The sequence below is a fragment of the Lithobates pipiens genome, unplaced genomic scaffold, assembly GCF_037356315.1.
Source record: "Lithobates pipiens isolate NorthernLeopardFrog02 unplaced genomic scaffold, aLitPip1_a1.2 Scaffold_17, whole genome shotgun sequence".
Taxonomy (NCBI): Eukaryota; Metazoa; Chordata; class Amphibia; order Anura; family Ranidae; genus Lithobates; species Lithobates pipiens.
Genome location: NW_027507755.1, coordinates 3,027,635 through 3,049,599, shown reverse-complemented (window position 1 = coordinate 3,049,599; position 21,965 = coordinate 3,027,635). Strand labels below are relative to the sequence as shown.

General features: G+C 43.3%; 1 protein-coding gene across 1 annotated transcript in view; it reads right to left on the bottom strand.

Moving 5' to 3' along the window:
• MAML2 (mastermind like transcriptional coactivator 2) overlaps positions 1 to 17,688 on the bottom strand; it is a 252,317-nt gene extending 234,629 nt beyond the window's left edge. Inside the window, exons 1-2 of the mRNA XM_077484935.1 lie at positions 17,493 to 17,688; positions 4,788 to 5,346 (exon numbers count right to left, since the gene is read on the bottom strand). Of these exons, the coding sequence (XP_077341061.1) occupies positions 4,788 to 5,213 (426 nt within the window). The 5' untranslated portion in view covers positions 5,214 to 5,346; positions 17,493 to 17,688. The remainder of the gene's footprint in view (positions 1 to 4,787; positions 5,347 to 17,492) is intronic.
• Between the last annotated feature and the right edge of the window lie 4,277 nt (positions 17,689 to 21,965).

The following is a 21,965-nucleotide window of genomic DNA, read 5'->3' as shown; positions in this document are numbered from 1 at the left end:
GACGTCGCTTTAACTGACAATTTGTGCGGTCATGTGACGTGGCTCCCAAACAAAACGTCCTTTTTTCCCCACAAATAAAGCTTTCTTTTGGTGGTATTTGATCACCCCTGCGGTTTTTATTTTTTGCGCTATAAACAAAAAAATAGAGACAATTAAAAAAAATAAAAAATAAAACGCATTATTTTATATATATATATATATATATATATATATATATATATATATATATATATATATATATAAAAAAATTCCCCTCAGTTTAGGCCGATACGTATTCTTCTACATATTTTTGGTTTTAAAAAAAAAAGAAATCGCAATAAGCGTTTATTGATTGGTTTGCGCAAAAGTTACAGCGTCTACAAAATACGGGATAGATTTATGGCATTTATTATTGATAATTTTTTTTTATTAATGGCGGCGAACAGCGATTTTTATCATGCCTGCGACATTATGGTGGACACATCGGACAGTTTTGGCACATTTTTGGGACCACTGGCATTAATACAGCGATCATTGCTAAAATATTGCATTGATTACTGTAAAAATGTCATTGGCAGTGAAGGGGTTAACCACTAGGTGGCGCTGTAGTGTTTAAGTGTGTCCTAGGGAGTGATTCAAAGGGGTTACTTTGCGGGCGCACTCCCAAGTCCAGAATTCGGCGTCCATAGCAGTCAAATGTATGACTCGGCCCAGCCCCCCAGCGCCCGAGTCAATGGATTTGATTAAAAGCAGCGGGGGCCAATGGCTGCGCTGCTAGTAATCTAGCCAATCAGGACACAAGGCACTGTCTAGAGCTGGTGTGCTGGTCCCTGGCGTGAGAAAAAGAGGGTTCAGGTAAGTAAAACAGGGACACTGGGGGGCTGCTGCTGCACTGCAAAAGGTTTTTTAACCTCAATGCATAGAATGCATTGAAATGAAAAAACCACGAAGGTTTACAACCCCTTTAAAGTGGTTGTAAACCCTTACAACCAACTTTGACCTACAGGTAAGCCTAGATTAAGGCTTACCTGTAGGTCCAAGAAATATCTCCTAAACCTACACGGTTTAGGAGATATTTACAAAAAGACAGGCACCGTTGACTACGGCAGGCCACTGCTAACGGCGATATGCCGTTAGTGGCAGCTCCCGTGCGCATGCGTGGGATTGACGTCATCACTGCTCCAGTGCTGTGAGTGGCCAGAGCAGCAATACCCGGAGGAAGATGGAGACTCCGGAACTACAGGGGACAGGGATGACATCGCTGGCTCCTGTGTCAGGTAAGTGACACATAATGGGCTACTATGCATCATTATGCTTTACCTTTGCAGGGAGACAAAGAGGAAGTAAACCCATCAGGGTTTACTTCCTCTTTAACCACTTCAGCCCCGGTCCATTTTGCTGGCCAAAAACCAGTTGACACTATTTCACCATCAGTGGACACACAAAAATGTGGCACTATATATCCCGAATACACAGTATTTAATTTTTTATTAAGGAATCAAAAAAGGCAGGACGTGCAGTGTAAATTAAATGCCAACATTGGCTGAAATTCAACATCAAGAACACTGCAGTTTACTTTAACCACTTGCAGACCGGACCATTTTGCTGGCCAAAGACCAGACCACTTTTTGCGATTCGGCACTGCGTTGCTTTAACAAACAATTGCGCGGTCATGCGACGTGGCTCCCAAACAAAATTGACGTCCTTTTTTTCCCCACAAATAGAGCTTTCTTTTGGTGGTATTTGATCACCCCTGCGTTTTTTATTTTTTGCGCTATAAACAAAAAGAGCGACAATTTTGAAAAAAACGCATTATTTTTTACTTTTTGTTATAATAAATATCCCCCAAAAATATATAAAAAAACATTTTTTTCCCTCAGTTTAGGCCGATACATATTCTTCTACATATTTTTGGTAAAAAAAATTGCAATAAGCGATTGATTGGTTTGCGCAAAAGTTATAGCGTTTACAAAATAGGGGATAATTTTATGGCATTTTTATTAATAATTTTTTTTTTTTTCAAGTAATGGCGGCGATCAGCGAATTTTATTGTGACTGCGACATTATGGCAGACACATCGGACATTTTTGACACATTTTTGGGACCATTGTCATTTATACAGCAATCACTGCTATACAAATGCAGTGATTCCTGTGTAAATGACACTGGCAGTAAAGGGGTTAACCAGTGGGTGGTAGTGTAGGGGTTCCTAGGGGTGTGTTACTAACTGTTGAGGGCTGGGCTTTCTTTTAGTGAACACTGATCTCTGCTCCAATCACATGGAGCAGAGATCAGCATCACTTGTTGCTAGGCAGAACAGGGAGATGCTGTTTACAACGGCATCTCCCAGTTCAGCCGCCCCATGAGACGAACACGGGTATGACCGCGGCGATCGAGGCCGCGGGCCCCGCGACCGGACTCACGGGGGACCCGACCAGCAAACGAGCGCGGCATTTAAGATTGGACGTACCTGTACGCCAATATGCCTGCCCGTGCCATTCTGCCGACGTACATCGGTGTGCGCATGTCGGGAAGTGGTTAAGGACCAGGCCTATTTTTCAAACTTGTTGTTTACAAGTTAAAATCAAGTTGTTGTTTTTTTTTACTAGAAAATTACTTAGAACCCCCAAAAATTATATATTTTTTTCAGACACCCTAGCGAATAAAATGGCGGGTGTGGCAATACTTTATGTCACACCGTAACTGAGCAGCGGTCTTACAAGTGAAATTTTTGGGAAAAAAATTGAAAATTTTTAATTAAAAAATAAGTCACCAGTAAAGTTGGGCCAATTTTGTTCTATACTGTGGATACTATATATACTATACTAAAGATATTGTTACGCCGAGTAAATTGATACCCAACATGTCATGCTTCAAAATTGTGCCTGCTCGTGGAATGGAGACAAATTTTGACCCATAAAAATCTCCACAGGCGACATTTAAAAATGTCTACAGGTTACCAGTTTTGAGTTAGGCCGCGTACACACGGGCGGACTGTTCGCCCAACTTTGTCCGCTGAACAGTGTTTGGGCGGACAGTCCGCTCGTGTGTGGGCTTTCAGCGGACAGTTTCAGCGGACAGTTTGACGAACAAGGTTTTTCGGAAATTCCGTAAAACTGTCCGCTGAAACCTTGTTTCAGCGAACAGTCCGCTCGTGTGTAGGCTTGTTCGTCAAACAAAGTTGCGCGCATGCTCAGAAAGGATTTTCACGCCGAAAGTTATAATGCAGTGTATAGGACGTCGTATTTTTCGTCCCGTCGTACGTGCCGTTCACGTCATCGCGCACGGTTTCAGCAAACTGTTCGTTCGTCGTGTGTGGCCATGTCCGTCCATGCTAATTTTGAGTGGACTGTTTGCCGAAACTGTTTGACGGACAAAGTTGGGCGAACAGTCCGCCCGTGTGTACGCGGCCTTACAGAGGAGGTCATTTGGGCTAGAATCTTTGCTCTCCCTCTAACGATCGCGGCGATACCTCACATGCGTTCGTTTCTGTGCGGCAGCTCGGTGGAACATCCCTTGTAATAGAAAAAAAGCATGACAGGACTTCTTTAATGTGAGATCTGGGGTCAAAAAGATCTCACATTTAAACTTAAAAGCAATTATAAAAATGTATATATATATTTTTTTCCCCTAAGACCATTCAGCGGAACTGATGTTTGACGTCGCTTCTGTCATTCAATGGCATGGAGCCGAGTGGGGGCCATCTTTCCCTCACTCAACTCCATGCCTCAGAGGGGAAATGACCTGATCGCCGAGCCGCCGATACCGACGGCTCCGGTGAGTGGCGGAGACCACCGGGAGGTACCTCTCCCTCTGCCGATAAAAGTTCCCCCGTGGCAAATCCGCCGCAGAGACCACTTTTATCTGAAAGAGGACCAGCCGCTGTTTAAAAAGATACCGGGGTTGTGGCAGCTCTCTTTACCTTTATCATGGTACAGGTTTGCTGTTTGGGCCTTATTTCCCTTTTACCTTTATTGCTTTTTTCCCCCATAGTTCCTAACTTTCTTTCAAGGTAAATCATCTCTTCATCAGAGCCCCTTGAAACGTGTTAGCCACATTGGACCTGGGTGGCTTCTTCCCATGCTGTCGATTAAGTGCTGTAGGTTTGGCCATCATGGCTTTAATATTACTCATATGCTGGTTAACCTAATCTGTATGATAATGCGAGTATAATATTTACTTATTTAATAAATGGTATATAAAGTTAATGTGCTAGGCTTGTGTGCCCTCTTTTTGTTGTTTTTGTGCAATGCATGACCTCTGTCTGTAGTCTGAGAACTGACACTTCCTGGGAAGAAATTAGATATCCCTGGGTCTCTCAGTCTAGTGTTGGTGCAAGCGAGAGCTAAATAGTAACTAGATCTGACACATACACAAGCAGGCAGAACAATTAACCGAGAACTCACCCTACTGAAAGAGATGTGTTTTCATCACTTATTAGCACTCCCACATTTGTGATGCAACACAGAGGAAATGAGAAGGTATGGACTGGACACTGTGTGACCTGGAACAACAAGTTGTCTGTCCTTTTTGGTGAATAGGGACAAGCTAGGTGAATGAATACATGGACATAGAGGGATTGATCGGCCATGACACTACAAACTGCAGTCACAACATGCAAAACCATCATTACAAGGCACAAAGGGCAAAGGAAATATAACCAAAATATAAGCACACTAATATCTAGTTATAGCAACAAAAACATTTGAAAGTCTAAAATACCTTTAAAAAAAATAAAATGGTAATTATTTAATCAATCTGGAATAAAAAAAAAAAAAAAAAAAGAGAGAGAACACGGCTCTACTTACAGCCACCAGCGCCGGGTTTCTTTGTCCCAGATTATTAGACGTTTGGTGGTGCCGGTCTCCGTTGATATGACCGCTATCATCAGCGAGCAGTTGTTGTTGTTGCTGGTGTTGGCGGTAGTCTGGTGGAGCGGCACAGGTGGTCTTGTTGTGCTTACTGTTCTTCCTGGTACCTTGGCCATGTTGCACCAAGGTCAGCAGTTGCAGCGTATTCTCCCTCTCTCTGTCCGAGCTCTCTGCCCTGCTGCGCTCATAGCGGCCCTCGCAGTTGAGGTGATGCTGGCGACACACTGCGATTCGCGCCCGTAAACGCTCCACTATGGCACTGTGAAGACGAGGGGCAGCTGATCCACCACCGAGCAGGCCGACGCCAGAGACACCAATGCCAAGGCTTCCAGCCGGGGCTTGTGGGGGAGCCGTTTCCCCCATATTTCCCACACAGTATGGAGGCACTTTTCCCGTTAGTTGATGAATTATATATCCTAGTGCCACATTAATGGAGGCTTAAAGATGATCCAGGAAACGTCAAACAAAACTGATCTATGCAGCAGAGGATCCTGTCCTGGAAGAAAAAGAATGTTAGTGCCTTGTGTTCATCAAGTATTTCATACACAGCACAGAGGGAAGGAACCTGCAGCTGGAGCACTACAAGCCCCAGAATGTACTATTGAAGGAATGGGCAGATTAGAGTACCCCTGGCATGACAAAATATCCCATGACAATATCTGTTATTTGGTGGTTATGCTGACCCCTTAGAGCAGCATCTCTCAACCAGGGGTCCTCCAGAGCTTGCAGGTCGTTCCTTGACTAATCAGTTATTTAACCGATGTAATGGACACTGAGCATACATGTAAAGGGGAAAGGAAGTTCTCTCCACTGACCACCAATGTAAAATGTTATTGTATATTTCTTCTCTAACTGTCTACCAAGAGAGAGAAGTCCTTTGAATGTAAGAAGTGCTTTTCTATTGATGTCCAATGTAAGGTAGACCCTTCTCCAATGACTTTTAATGTGCAAGGGCAATCCTCCACTGACCACCAACGTAAGGGGGTACTTTTATACTGATCACCAATGTGAGGGACCCTTCTCTACTGACCTCCAACGTAAGGGACACCTCTCCACTGACCTCCAACATAAGGGACACCTCTCCACTGACCTCCAACATAAGGGACACCTCTCCACTGACCTCCAACATAAGGGACACCTCTCCACTGACCACCAACATAAGGGACACCTCTCCACTGACCTCCAACATAAGGGACACCTCTCCACTGACCACCAACATAAGGGACACCTCTCCACTGACCACCAACATAAGGGACACCTCTCCACTGACCACCAACATAAGGGACACCTCTCCACTGACCACCAACATAAGGGACACCTCTCCACTGACCACCAACATAAGGGACACCTCTCCACTGACCACCAACATAAGGGACACCTCTCCACTGACCACCAACATAAGGGACACATCTCCACTGACCACCAACATAAGGGACACATCTCCACTGACCACCAACATAAGGGACACATCTCCACTGACCACCAACATAAGGGACACCTCTCCAATGACCACCAACATAAGGTATACTTCTCCACTGATCCCCTATGTAAGAAGGAATGTCTCCATTGACCACCATCGTAAGGAGGCATTTCTCCACTGACCACTAACGCCAGGAGGAATTTCTCCACTTACAACCAACATAAAGAGAAATTTCTCCACTGACCACCAACAAAAGCAGTAATTACTTCACTGACCACCAACGAAAGGAGGAATTTCTCCACTGACCACCAACATAAGGGACACCTCTCCACTGACCACCAACATACCCTCTCCACTGACCACCAACATAAGGGACACCTCTCCACTGACTACCAACATAAGGGACACATCTCCACTGACCACCAACATAAGGGACACCTCTCCACTGACCACCAACATAAGGGACACCTCTCCAATGACCACCAACATAAGGTATACTTCTCCACTGATCCCCTATGTAAGAAGGAATGTCTCCATTGACCACCATCGTAAGGAGGCATTTGTCCACTGACCACTAACGTCAGGAGGAATTTCTCCACTTACAACCAACATAAAGAGAAATTTCTCCACTGACCACCAACAAAAGCAGTAATTACTTCACTGACCACCAACGAAAGGAGGAATTTCTCCACTGACCACCAACGAAAGGAGGAATTTCTCCACTGACCAACGATGAAAGGAGCAATTTCTCCACTGACCACCAAAGAAAGGAGAAATTTCTCCAATGACCACCAACATAAGGTATACTTCTCCACTGATCCCCTATGTAAGAAGGAATGTCTCCATTGACCACCATCGTAAGGAGGCATTTCTCCACTGACCACTAACGCCAGGAGGAATTTCTCCACTTACAACCAACATAAAGAGAAATTTCTCCACTGACCACCAACAAAAGCAGTAATTACTTCACTGACCACCAACGAAAGGAGGAATTTCTCCACTGACCACCAACATAAGGGACACCTCTCCACTGACCACCAACATACCCTCTCCACTGACCACCAACATAAGGGACACCTCTCCACTGACCACCAACATAAGGGACACATCTCCACTGACCACCAACATAAGGGACACCTCTCCACTGACCACCAACATAAGGGACACCTCTGCAATGACCACCAACATAAGGTATACTTCTCCACTGATCCCCTATGTAAGAAGGAATGTCTCCATTGACCACCATCGTAAGGAGGCATTTGTCCACTGACCACTAACGTCAGGAGGAATTTCTCCACTTACAACCAACATAAAGAGAAATTTCTCCACTGACCACCAACAAAAGCAGTAATTACTTCACTGACCACCAACGAAAGGAGGAATTTCTCCACTGACCACCAACGAAAGGAGGAATTTCTCCACTGACCAACGATGAAAGGAGCAATTTCTCCACTGACCACCAAAGAAAGGAGAAATTTCTCCACTGACCACCAACGTAAAGAGAAATTTCTCCACTGACCACCAACGAAAGCAGTAATTACTTCACTGACCACCAATGAAAGCAGGATTTCTCCACTGACCACCAACGTAAAGAGAAATTTCTCCACTGACCACAAACGAAAGCAGTAATTACTTCACTGACCACCAACGAAAGCAGGATTTCTCCCCTGACCACCAACAAAAAGAGTAATTTCTCCACTGACCACAAGTGTAAGAGAACATAACAATTTTCACATTTTTTTTCTTCTGGTCAGTATTACATGTTTTTCTCATTATTGCGTAGAGAACCAATGTTATAATTAGATCTACAACTTACTGATGATGCTAATGTACTGTAAGAGATATATATATATATATATATAGGCAGGGGTTCCTGGACACCTTACATTTTTTTTCAAGGGTTTCACAAGTGCTGCCCTAGAGTGTTCAATGTTTTTCTTTCTTACTGACCCAGTGCTATTTACATCCTATGCTGCTTGAGGGTGCTCATAATTAAATGAAGCTTTTCTCAACCTTTTTATCCTAGACAGAAGGAAACTTTGAAATAATCTTCAGGCCTTGTGGAAACCCTGCCAAAAGCAATTAATCGGGAGTCAGTGGGAAAAATACTCCTTTCATTGGTGGTCCATTAGAAGAATTCCCTCCCTTACAGTGGTGATCGGAACGCCACCCTCACAGAGAGCTAAAAAGATCCTTGGTGTCATGTCTCTGACTCTTCCAAGTGGCATTTGCTCTGAGCCTTAGGCAGGCACCATTTGGGTCAATCAGCCACAGCTCAAGGAACCCTAGCAACCCCTTGGGGAACTCTGGTTGGAGATGGTGTATGATACTTAGCACCATCTAGTGGTCAAATGCAGCATTTTCCATTTTAAATCCATGAAAAACATTAGCACAGAAATAAGCTATACAAAAAATGGTGCGCTGTACCTTTATGAGTGAGCAGAGGAAGAAATAACGTGACAGGTATAAAAGGTGCATAAAATATATTAATATTAATATATGGATTAGTATTAATATTTATATACATATTAAGCATAAACTGCACAAAGGAGACCATAAAAAATGCTGTGTATTTTATGGTTATTGACATATTTTATGCACGATTATACTTGTTGCACTTTATTATTTATTTTTTTAATGTGTTATTCACTCCTAAAAAAGGGACAGTGCACCATGCATTTTATTATTTATATCCATTGCCCTCTAGAAGATTTACCCCCCCCCCCCATTCCTGACCAGGCCATTTTTTGCGACACGGCACTATGTTACTTTAACTGACAATTGCGCGGTCGTGTGACACTGTACCCCAAATAAAATTTTCCTTTCCATTTTTTCCCCCACAAATAGATCTTTTTTTTCTTGATATTTAATCACTGCTGTGTTTTTTTATTTTTTTGCAATATAAACAAAAAATTCAAAATAAAAAAAAAGACTGACACTTTTGAAAAAAAATATATATATATTTTTTACTTTCTGCTATAAAATGTATACAATAAAAAAAAAATTGTTAAAAAATGAATTTCTTTATTAATTTAGGGCAATATGTATTCTGCTACATATTTTTGGTAAAAACAAATCCCAATAAGTGTATATTGATTGGTTTGCACAAAGTTATAGCATCTACAAACTATGAGATATTTTTATTTATTTATTTTCTACTAATAATGGCAGCAATCAGTGATATTGCAACAGACAATCATACACTGACACTTGTTTGGAAACCAGTGACGCTAATACAGTGATCAGTGCTAAAAATATGCACTGTCACTGTACTAATGACACTGGCTGGGAAGGGGTTAAACATCAGGGGCAATCAAAGGGTTAAATGTGTGTATAGTCTGTGTGTTCTTACTGTGGGGGAGGTGCTTGTACTAGGGGATGACATGGATTCATGCTCCCGCTTTGCAGGATCACAGGATCCATGTCTTCCCTCCTGACAGAACAGCAATCTGCCTTTTTTTACATAGGCAGACAGCCATTCTGTCTGTGTACCGAGTGATCGGCGGGTGCTAGTGGACATAAAGTCCATGGGGGATGCCCATCGGCTCCCCCTGTGAAATCACAGCAGGAGTGAGCCAGCAGTAGCGAGCACTCGCGCCCGCTACCCGGAAGTGCAGGATCGCATATATACGTGATCCTGCACACAACTGTCGCCCTAAAGCAGTAAAACTGCTATAGGACGGTCGCTAATTGTTTAATATAATACAGGATTTATATAGCGTCAACAGTTTGTGCAGCACTTTACAATATAAAAACACAGTACAGTTACAATAAAATACAAGAGGGTTAAAAGGGCCCTGCTCATAAGAGCTTACAATTTAATAGGGTGGGGCAAGTGATATAAAGGTAATAATTGTAAAGCCGCGTACACGCGGGCGGACTGTATGGCCTACTTAGTCCGCCGAAACACATTTCAGCGGACAGTCCGCTCGTTTGTGGGCTTCAGCAGACTTTTTCAGCGTGCAGTCTGGCGTACTAAGTATTTCGGAAATTCCGTAATACTGTCCGTCATACTTTGGTTTCAGCGGACAATCCGCTCGTGAGTAGGCTAGTTCGACGGACTAAGAATGGCGCATGCTCAGAAAGGATTTACACGGCGAAAGGTTGCATTGCTGTGTATTGGACTTCCTATTTCTAGTCCCGTCGTACGTGCTGTACACGTCATCGCGCAAGCTTTCAACGGACTGTTTGTGCATCCGTGTGTGGTCAAGTCCGTTCATTCGAAAGTATGACGGACTGTCCGTCGGATTGTCTGACGGACTAAGTAGGCCATACAATCCGCCCGTGTGTACGCGGCTTAAGGCTTATGAGCTGATGGAAGAATTAAAAGTTCAGTTGTTAGGTGGAGGTGTAATAGGCTTCTGTGAAGGGATGAGTTTTCAGGGCTCACCTAAAAGGTAGCCAGAGTAGGAGATAGCTAGACAGATTGAGGTAGAGAGTTCCAGAGGATGGTGGAGGTTCTTGAGAAGTCCTGGAGATGGGCATATCCGAGATTAGTTCAGTATTCCGATGGTTTGTGTGCAGCTTACCTTATTAGTTATGGATTTCAGCATTAAGCATGGAGTCTTTATTAATTCTCCCCCGAAATAAGAGTTATGCCCCGTACACATGATCGGATTTGCCGACAACAAATGTTGGATGTGAGCTTGTTGGCTGAAAGTCCACCGTGTGTATGCTCCATCAAACATTTGTTGGCGGACCTTCCGCCAACAAATGTTGGCTAACAGGTTCTCAAATTTTCCACCAACAAAACTTTGTTGTCGGACTTTCCGATCGTGTGTACTCAAGTCCATTGGACAAAAGTCCACACATGCTCGGAATCAAGCAGAAGGAGCCGCACTGGCTATTGAACTTCCTTTTTCTCGGCTTGTTATATGTCTTTTACGTCACCACGTTCCCACCTTTGTAATTGTTGTCCAACATTTGTGTGACCGTGTGTATGCAAGACAAGTTGGAGTCAACAACCTTCCAACACAAATCCCAGGTTTTGTTGTCAGAATGTCCAATTGTGTGTATGGGACATAATGTCCTTTGTTTTCTGCCCCATTCACAAAGAACAAATGTACGATGCGTTTACATTTGTTACTAAATCCACCCCTAATTCCCTGTTCACATTGGCGCGATTTGACAGGTCAAAACAGAGCCTATTACCGGCAATAGGAGCGTCCCAATCGGTGCGACGCTGACTTTGCGGCGCCGCACCGATTTTCAAAAGAAGTTCCTGCACTACTTTTAGCGACTTCGGGGGAGATTTCAACTTCGGGGGGCATGAGCCCGCACAGATGTCTTTCAAGTCGCCCCCGAAGTCGGACTGAAATGCGGCTTTGAAATCACGCAAATTCAGATGAACTCGTACGATTTCAAAGCCGTGTTCAGTGTGAAGGAGGGCTCAGTGATAGAAAAGTAACTATTTATAGAAGACGAGGAGTGAGGATTTGATGACCTCCATCTGTAGTCAATTGCCATTTTGTAGAGAAGGGAAATTTGAATTTTTACTTGCTAGTTACAACAGATTATGTATGGCACAGATTAAAAAGAAAAGGTCATTCTTTAAGGAGAAATTCTAATTTTCCTGCAATGTTTACCAAAAACGCATTCATGACGTCTCTCGTGTTTTTCCACTATCCAACTTCACCATCCGGGGAAAACCCGCCCGACCTTCCCTGCTACAGATGCCGCTCGGTCCTCGGCTCTGTGATATTTACTAACACCATAAATGAGGTTGGGGGAGAAGTCTGACAATAAAAAGCTGAGCAAAATATTTATCTGTAAAGCCAAACAGACAGTTCCCCAGAAAAGCCCTCCATGTGTAACCTGCAATCTTCTGGAGAAGAGCTAAATGTAGAAAGTTATGACTATTGGTCAAATCATCATCCAGAACATTTCTTAAACATTACTTCAAGTGGTTATAAACCCTTACAAACCACTTTGACCTACAGGTAAGCCTAGATTAAGGCTTACCTGTAGGTCCAAGAAATATCTCCTAAACCTACACGGTTTGGGAGATATTTGCCGAAAGACAGGCACTGCTGTCTATGGCGCATGCGCCGTAGACAGCGGCGCGCAGGCGCACTGAGCGTGCCGCTGTCAACGGCGATATGACGTCATCACGGCTTCGTGGAATGACAGCGGCAGAGCAGCGAGACCCACCGAGAAGATGGATGCTCCGGACTACAGGGGACAGCGGTGACTTCGCTGGCTCCTGTGTCAGGTAAGTGACACATAATGGACTACTATGCGATACATAGTAGTCCATTATGCTTTACCTTTGCAGGGAATCAAAGAGGAAGTAAATTCATCAGGATTTACTTCCTCTTTAAAAGGTGACTTTCAGGCATATACAGTGCATCTGGAAAGTATTCACATCGCTTCACTTTTTCCACATTTTGTTATGTTACGGCCTTATTCCAAAATGGATTCAATTCATTCTTTTCCTCGATATTCTACAAGAAATACCCCATAATGAGACAACGTGAAAGAAGTTCGTTTGAAATCTTTGCAATTGTATTAAAAATAAAAAATAAAATGTAATAAGTACATAAGTATTCACATGCGTTGCCATGATACTCAAAATTGAGCTCAGGTGCATCCTGTTTCCACTGATCATCCTTGAGATGTTTCTACAACTTGATTGGAGTCCACCTGTGGTAAATTCAGTTGATTGGACATGATTTGGAAAGGCACACACCTGTCTATATAGGGTCCCACCATTAACAGTGCATTTCAGAGCACAAACCAAACCATGAAGACCAAGGAATTGTCTGTAGACCTCTGAGTCAGGATTGTATCGAGGCACAGATCTGGGGAAGGGTGCAGGAAAATGTCTGCAGCATTGAAGGTCCCAATGAGCACAGTGGCCTCCATCATCTCTAAATAGGACTTTGGAACCACCAGGACTCTTCCTAGAGTGTGCCGCCCGGCCAAACTAAGCAATCGGAGAAGGGCCTTAGTCGGGGAGGTGACCAAGAACCCGATGGTCACTCTAAGAGAGCTCCAGTGTTTCTCTATGGAAAGAGGAGACTCTTCTAGAAGAACAGCCATCTCTGCAGCACAACACCAATCAGGCTTGTATGGTAGAGTGGCCAGATGGAAGCCACTCTTCAGTAAAGGGCAAATGACAGCCCATCTGAAATTTGCCAAAAGGCACCTGAAGGACTCAAACAAAATTCTCCAGTCTGATGAAGCAAAGATTGAACTCTTTGGCCTGAATCGCAAGCATCATGTCTGGAGGAAACCAGGCACCACTCATCACCTGGCCAATACCATCCCTACAGTGAAGCATGGTGGTGGCAGCATCATGCTGCGGGGATGTTTTTCAGTGGCAGGAACTGGGAGACTCGTCAGGATCGAGGGAAAGATGAATGTAGCAATGTACAGAGACATCCTTGATTAAAACCTACTCCAGAGCACTCTGGACCTCAGACTGGGGCAGATGTTCATCTTCCAACAGGACAACAACCCGAAGCACACAGCCAAGATAACAAAGGAGTGGCTACAGGACAACTCTGAATGTCCTTGAGTGGCCCAGACTTGAACCTGAATGAACATCTCTGGAGAGATCTGAAAATGGCCATGCACCCACCTGATGGAGCTTGAGAGGTCCTGCAAAGAAAAATGGTGGAAACTGCCCAAAAATAGGGTTGTCAAGCTTGTAGCATCATACGCAAAAAGACTTGAGGCTGTAATTGGTGCCAAAGGAGCACCAACAAAGTACAGTAACACCTTGGATTAAGAGCATCATTTGTTCCAGAAGAATTCTTGCAATCCAAAGCACTTGTATAGCAAAGAAGTTGTGACTATTGGTCAATCCATCATCCATTTCTAACTTAAAAAGGTGACTTCCAGGCAGATACAGTACATCTGGGAAAGTATTCCTCATAGGAAATAATGGAAACTCAGATAATCCATTACACAGCAACTGCTTGTCTATGCAGTACCGCATGTGGCCAGAGGTGCGGGGGGCGCCGAAGATGCTCAGAAGCGCTCTGAGACACGCAGAAACACTAAGAAGCGCTCGGAGACCACTCAGAGACACTCAGAGTTTCCGAGTGTCTCTGAGCGTTTTTGTTTGACAACCAAACAAAAACAAAATAACAATTGTATCTAGAATTTACATCTCTAGAAGTTACACTTGGGAACAGGGTCTTTCCGAGCGTTTCTGAGTGTCTCTGAGCGTTTTTGTTTGATGACAACCAAATAAAAACAAAAGAACAATTGTATCTAAAAATTACATCTTTCGTTTTGAAATATTTAAAATCTTGTATAATTAAAATGATTTAAAAAAAAAAAAAAAAATGAGTTTTGTATACATGCTGGGTGGTACTCCCAAAAAGTTTTTCTTTTAAATCATTTTAACTATACACCGTGGCTGTGCTGTGATTGGACACAGCACAAGCCGATCAGCGGGTGTCGGCCAATTGATGTCTGCCGACACCCACTGATCGGTGAGGAGAGACACAGAACAGAGCTCTGCCTATGTAAATAAGGCAGAGCTCTGTGCTGTCAGTGAGGATGTGCTGGATTTTGTTTCCCTGCAAAGTACGCCCCTTAGTAAAAGCAGCACACACAGTACCCATAAACACTGGCTAGGCACATATTTAACCCTTTGATCACCCGTTTGACCCCTTCCCAGCCAGTGTTATTAATACAGTGACAAATTAATACATTTTATTTGGGTGCAGAGTCGCACGACCGCGCAATTGTCAGTTAAAGTAACGCAGTGCCGTATCATGGGGGGGTTAAAGCTTCCAGAGGCCAAGTGGTTAATGATGAATAAAGACGAAATGATTACTGAGCATGTTTTTGCCATAATTCGTCGTTCATTTTATTGCTCTATTGGGTTTGAAGTTTAGGTGGAGTAGCACGTTCTTCTCCAAAAAAAAATTAAAATTTCTGAAATTGGAAAATTCGAAATTTCGGAATTTCAGAGATTAAAAAAAATAAATTAAAAAAAATAAAAAAAATAAATAAATCGGAATTTCGGAAATTTGAAAATCCAAAAATAAGAATGAGAATCCGAAAATCTGAAATAGCGAACTAATAATAACTATTAAATTCTAGGTATTGGAATTTCCTTTCAAATTTGGCTGTTAGTGAATGTAACGAGTACGAATTTATCCAAAGTTATGAATTATCTAAAATAATGAATGCCTTATCTGAAAAAATGGAACGTAACGTTCTACTAATAATAAATAATAATAATAAAACCTTTTTATTATTATTAATTTGTTCCATTCCATTTGTTTAGATGCGCCATTCGTTATTTTTCGGATAATTTGTAACTTCAGATAAATTTGTATTTATGTTCACAAACAGCCAAATTTGAAACGAAATTCCAATACCTAGAATTTAACAGTTAGTTATTATTTCAAATTTTACTGATTTTCTCCTTTTTTTTTCAGATTTTCGAATTTTTCAATTCTGAATCAAATTCCAAAAATTTGCAAATTCGGAATTCGAAATTTTGGCAATTCGAAAATTCAGAAATCCACAAATTCAAAAATACGGAAATTTTAAAATCCAAAATTTTGGAAATTCGAAAAATAAGAAATTTGAAAAACCAAATTTTCGGATTTTTCAAATTTACGAAAAAAAACACGAATGAAACGAAAACGAACACATTTTTTTTCAGTGCACATGTCTAGTGTTTTTAGGCCCGGGGTCACACTGGTGCCATGCCAGACATCACATGCGATTCGCACCGCATTACTGTGGAAATCACATGTAATGCAAACTGTGTGGCTAAATTTGCATCACATTCGGACTAAACTCATGCAGGACCCTTTTTTTTTATTGTTCGCACTGGAATTGGATGGCATGAGTGTTCACACCCATGTGATGCGATTCTTGTCCGAATTCACAGTTTGCACTGCGATCTGCCAACCGATCTGGAGGGGATGTCATTAACTTTGTATTGACACCCGCAGTGCTTCGCAGAGGGAACATTCAATCAGAAACGCACCCGGAACGCAGAAATTGTGGTGTGAACCGGCCCTAATCATTTTATCATTATCCGATCAATACCGATGAGATAGCCAGAACTTCCCTCCTGATCGATTTTAGACCAGATTCCACCCCCCGGGGCAGGGAATTGTTGATCGGCAGCGCTGAGATGATTGGGCCGCCGATTGTATTTATTGATCAATCCAATTATGAAGTTGCATGGTGGAAACAGATATGATTGGATGACTTGTGAGGGTCTCCTGCAACTATTGATGAAATCCCAGTTCCCGCGTGTGCTGGATTGATCGGATGGGAATAGAAATGGAAGAAGGAATGTATGGCGGCCACAGGTGGTCACTGTGCGTTCCAAGGGAGAGAGCCCCAGAACTCACTCCCTATTCTATATGTAGAACTTGTCATTACACCATGATGTCCCGTGCTGGGACTTGTAGTCCCCCCTCCTCTTCCATGCTGGGACTTGTAATCCCCCTCCTCTTCCATACTGGGGCTTGTAATCCCCCTCCTCTTCCATACTGGGGCTTGTAGTCCCCCCTCCTCCATGTTGGGACTTGTAGTCCCCCCTCCTCTGTCCCCCCTCCTCTTCCATGTTGGGACTTGTAGTCCCCCCTCCTCTTCTATGTTGGGACTTGTAGTCCCCCCTCCTCTTCCATGTTGGGACTTGTAGTCCCCCCTCCTCTTCCATGTTGGGACTTGTAGTCCCTCCTCCTCTTCCATGTTGGGACTTGTAGTCCCTCCTCCTCTTCCATGCTGTGACTTGTAGTCCCTCCTCCATGCTGGGACTTGTAGTCCCCCTTCTCTTCCATACTGGGGCTTGTAGTCCCCCCTCCTCCTCCATTTTGGGACTTGTAGTCCTCCCCTCCTCCTCCATGTTGGGACTTGTAGTCCCTCCTCCTCTTCCATGTTGGGACTTGTAGTCCCCCTACTCTTCCATACTGGGGCTTGTAGTCCCCCCTCCATGTTGGGACTTGTAGTCCCCCTACTCTTCCATGCTGGGACTTGTAGTCCCTCCTCCTCTTCCATGCTTGGAGATGTAGTCCCCCCCTCCTCCTCCATGCTGGGACTTGTAGTCCCTCCTCTTCCATGCTTGGAGATGTACTCCCCCCTCCTCCATGCTGGGACTTGTAGTCCCTCCCCCATGCTGAAACTTGTAGTCCCCCTCCATGCTGAGATTTGTAGTCCCCCCTCCTCCTCCATGCTGGGACTTGTAGTCCTCCAGCCCCCTGTAGAAGCAATGCTGTAGAGTACGGGGTGTCACCTACCTAGTGGCAGCGATCAGAGGTGGTAGGAGGGCGGTGTATTGTAGTGCAGCGCTCCCTCCAGCACGGCTGAAGCCCGATCTCCGGCACACTCACACATCGGGCTGCGGATAGAACTTTCCTCCCTCCAGCCTGCAGACACCGCCGAGCCCCGGACCAGCCCGACCCGCGGACACTGCACAGACCCTCATTGTGTAGGCTGGGGAGCGCCGGAGGAGCACTCCTACTCCCCCTACTGCTACAACCCGGCAAGTGCAGCTCATCGCAAAACACGGCTGAGAAAAAGCTCATTGAGGTGCAGAGGAGCCCTCTGCTGGCCAATAGTGAGAAGGCAGCGCACAGAAATCTGGTCAAATTACTTTTATTAAAGTCCAAACTTTTTATTTATTTTTTTGAATAGAGTTATAGTCCCTATAAGCGTCTCTTTTTTTTTTTTTGCCATATATGTCCCATTGGGGAGATTTACCTTCACTTCCTGTCCCATAACCAAAACAGGAAGTGAGAGGAAATCTCTGCAAAGTATAACTAAATCAAAACTTTTTTTTGAAAGTTCTGGACAGAGTGAAGTGTGGGATATAAATCCTTGTCAGTTTTTATTGCTGTCTGTGCCCACATTAAACCACTTGACCTCCAAAAGATTTAACCCCCCCCCCCCCCCTCCTGACCAGGACATTTTTTGCGATACGGCACTGCGTTATTTTACCTGACAATTGTGCAGTTGTGAGGCGCTCTACCCAAATACAATTGATGTCCCTTTTTTCCTCCACAAATAGAGGTTTATCTTGGTGGTATTTGATCACCTCTGCGGTTTTATTTTTTATTTTTTGCACTTCAAACAAAAAATAAAGACAGACAATTTAAAAAAAAAATAAAAAAAAAATAAAAAAAAAATTTTTTACTTTCTGCTATAAAACATATTAAATAATAAAAAAAAAAACAACAACGATTTTCTTCATCAATATAAATTGAAACAAAACCCCCTGGTGGTAGACTTTTAAGGCAAAAAAAAAATATTATAAAGGTTATCTTACTATGAACATGAAAAATTATTTATTGAAGTATGAAAATACAAAACATATACAAAGCATATAAAACCGCATGTTACAGTGTTGTCATCCATAAGGAAATAACAAGTAATAAACTAGGATTTCTTGCACCCAACGCGTTTCGGATTGGGTATACCATTCTCCTTCTTCAGGGATGTCGTTTATATCAAGAAAGTTAGTATTCTATGATGAAAATAGAAAAATATCATAAATATGCAAATATAAGGTACTGTAACATCATACATCCACATATGAGATACCAGATATGGCTTAGTGAGAAAGTGGTAAAGGGAGAGGCACTTCTTCATTGTTGAGGCCAATATGTATTCTGCTACATATTTTTGGGATGGACATGGTCAGCAACAATACTCAGGTAGGCTGTGGCATTTAAACAAAGCTCAATTGGTACTAAGGGGCCCAAAGTGTGCCAAGAAAATATCCCCCACATCATTACATCACAACCACCAGCCTGAACTGTTGATACGGCAGGATGGATCCATGCTTTCATGTTCTCTACACCAAATTCTGACACTAACATCTGAATGTTGCAGCTGAAATTGAGACTCATCAGACCAGGCAATGTTTCTCCAATCTTCTATTGTCCAATTTTGGTGATCCTGTGTGAATTGTAGCCTCAGTCTCCTGTTCTTAGCTGACAGGAGCGGCACCCGGTGTGGTCTTCTGCTGCTGTAGCCCATCTGCTTCAAGGTTCGATGTGTTGTGTATTCAGAGATGGTATTCTGCATACCTTGGTTGTAACAAGTGCTTATTTGAGTTCCTTTTGTCTTTCTATGATCTCGAACTAGTCTGCCAATTCTCTTCTGACATCAACAAGGCCTTTTTGTCCACACAACTGCCGCTCACTGGATATTTTCTCTTTTTCAGACCATTCTTTGTAAACCCTAGAGATAGCTGTGCGTGAAAATCCCAGTAAATCAGCAGTTTTTGAAATACTCAGACCAGCCCGTCTGCCACCAACAACCATGCCACGTTCAAAGTCACTTAAATCCCCTTTCTTCTCCATTCTGATGCTCGGTTTAAAAACTTCAGCAAGTCGCCTTCACCACGTCTAGGTGCTTAAATGCATTGAGTTGCTGCCATGTGATTGGCTGATTAGCAATATGTGTTACCAAGCAATTAAACAGATGTACCTAATAAAGTGGCCGGTGAGTATATGATGAATACATAAACTGGTATGGTGATTTTTGCCCTTTATAAGGGTAGAATGATAATTTCTGACTGATGCTAAATATTATAGTTTTTAAGATATAAATATTAATCATGTGTTCATTCATATCAGTAAAGAAACTTTTTTTTAAACTATTCTCTTCTGTGCAATTTGTTGAGAGGTGACGCCTTAAAAAAAAAAAGTAAAAAAAAAAGTTTTGTTTCGTGACTTTTTTTCTTTTTTTTTTGATAAAATTATCTGATTGGATGAGGTGTGGAGGCAGGGCGGTGTTGTCACATTTTACTTTTGTTTTACCATTTTTAATTACTGCTTATTCTTCATTTACAATTGGATTCTGAAACATTTTGAGCTCTATTTATAAAAAAAATCTGCTGTACAAATGTCTCACAATCCCCGTATTTCCCCTAATAGTTTAATATCAGCTCCATCTAGTGGCTATAATTTGGTATTTCCTGAAAGGCTCCATGGCAGCATACGTGTGGGTAGCCCCGCCTCCACGATTACCCAATAGGACCCAACTCCCATAAATCTTTGCTCCCGGCTACTATCAGTTTTCCTTTTTTGTCCTCCCCAGTAGGACCAGATGGTTTCTTTCATGGAAACAAAACTTCACGACGATCGATTGGCTGATTGACTGAGAATTTTTCCTCCGATAGGCCCTGACTGTTAATGGAGTGTATTTGCAGAGTAGCGCTGAAGAAAGGATTTCCTACCTGAAGTGCGCACGGTCTGTGTCCCGTTGCTATGGGTGACCATTATCTGCTTGGAGGTGCGGCGTGTGTCCCAGTCCGTTCGGCCAGGTGATCGTTGGTGGAGTGGTGAGCCTTTTGTCTATTCATGGCAGCAATGTATTTGTGTGTATTTACTCTTTTTCTGTTTGTCTAGCGGTCCCCTCTATGCTGTTTGCGGACGCTTCGGCGTTCCAGCAAACCTCTCTCTCCTACTTCCGGGTTACGCAGGCGATGTGAAACCGAGGCTTGGTTCCCATGCATGCGCACGAGCGTCTGACGTCGGCATTGACGTCACGGGCGCCACTTTTAAAAATCTTTGGAAGTGGTCAGAACCCTGGGAATGTTTGCAGTGGTCGCAGCGACTTCCCGGGGCTGACAGTTCGGCGGTTTAAGGTAAAAGCATGTCCCTTAGGCTAGGGAAATGCTTACTTTAAAAAAAAATAAAAAAAAAATGCATTTTTATTTTCTCTTTGGTTTGCAGTATTTCTTAATCTGTTGGTTTGTTTGGAATATGGATGCCTTACTGCCTCCTAGTGGCCAGCCCGCTCATGTTAGGTAGGTTGCATTCATGTTTTTTATATAATGGAGAGAGTTTTGCATAGGTAGGATTGACTGTGTGTCTTTTTTCTCTCTGTCCGTTTTGTCTTTACAGCCCTTCTGGGTCTGATCCACAGCATAATGCCTCTAGACGCAGCGGATCATCAAGATCACACCGCCATAAATCCTCAAGATCTAGCCAGCATAGGTCAAGGTCTGAACAGCGTGAGAAGAATTATTCTCACCCCCCTGCTGCTCCCTCCAGCAGGCGGCCGGAGAAATCATGCTGGGGGTGCAGGATGCCTGTTCCATTAGACAAATCCCTATGCGATCACTGCTTCTCCAAAGCTGCAGATGAAAAGGATGGTGCAGACCAGCGTTTGGAGTCATTAGTAAGACGGGTTGTGAAGGAATCCTTGCAGGAGAGGGACGCTATACAGTTGTGTGAATCCCCGTCAGATTTATTGGCTCCTCCAACCGGAGAGAACCCATTGCAGGAGACATGGGAATCTTCTCAGCCAAGCCGCCTATCTGCTCCCATCTCAGACAGTGAATCTGACTGTGAGGATCCTGGTTTAGGATTTGACTATGGACTGGTGCCTTCATTGGTCAAAGCAGTGAGAGAAGCTCTGAAGTGGGAAGACCCTATTACTTCCCCACCAAAGCAGAGAAAATTCTTTAAACAGCTCAATAAGGAGCGACAATATTTTCCTTTCCTTTCAGAGTTGGGTGACATTATCACCAAGGAATGGAGCAAGATGGATAAAAAGGGTTCCATGCAGTCAAAGATCCTGAAGCTATACCCTTTTAAAGAAGAGGATGTGAAGCACCTGGAGTCAGCTCCACTGGTGGATGCAGCGCTCATGCGTTTGGTGAGATATGTAACCCTCCCTTTAGAAGATACGGTATCTTTTAAAGATCCTTTGGAAAGGCGGATCGACTCAGACCTAAAAAGGATCTACCTGACTTCTGG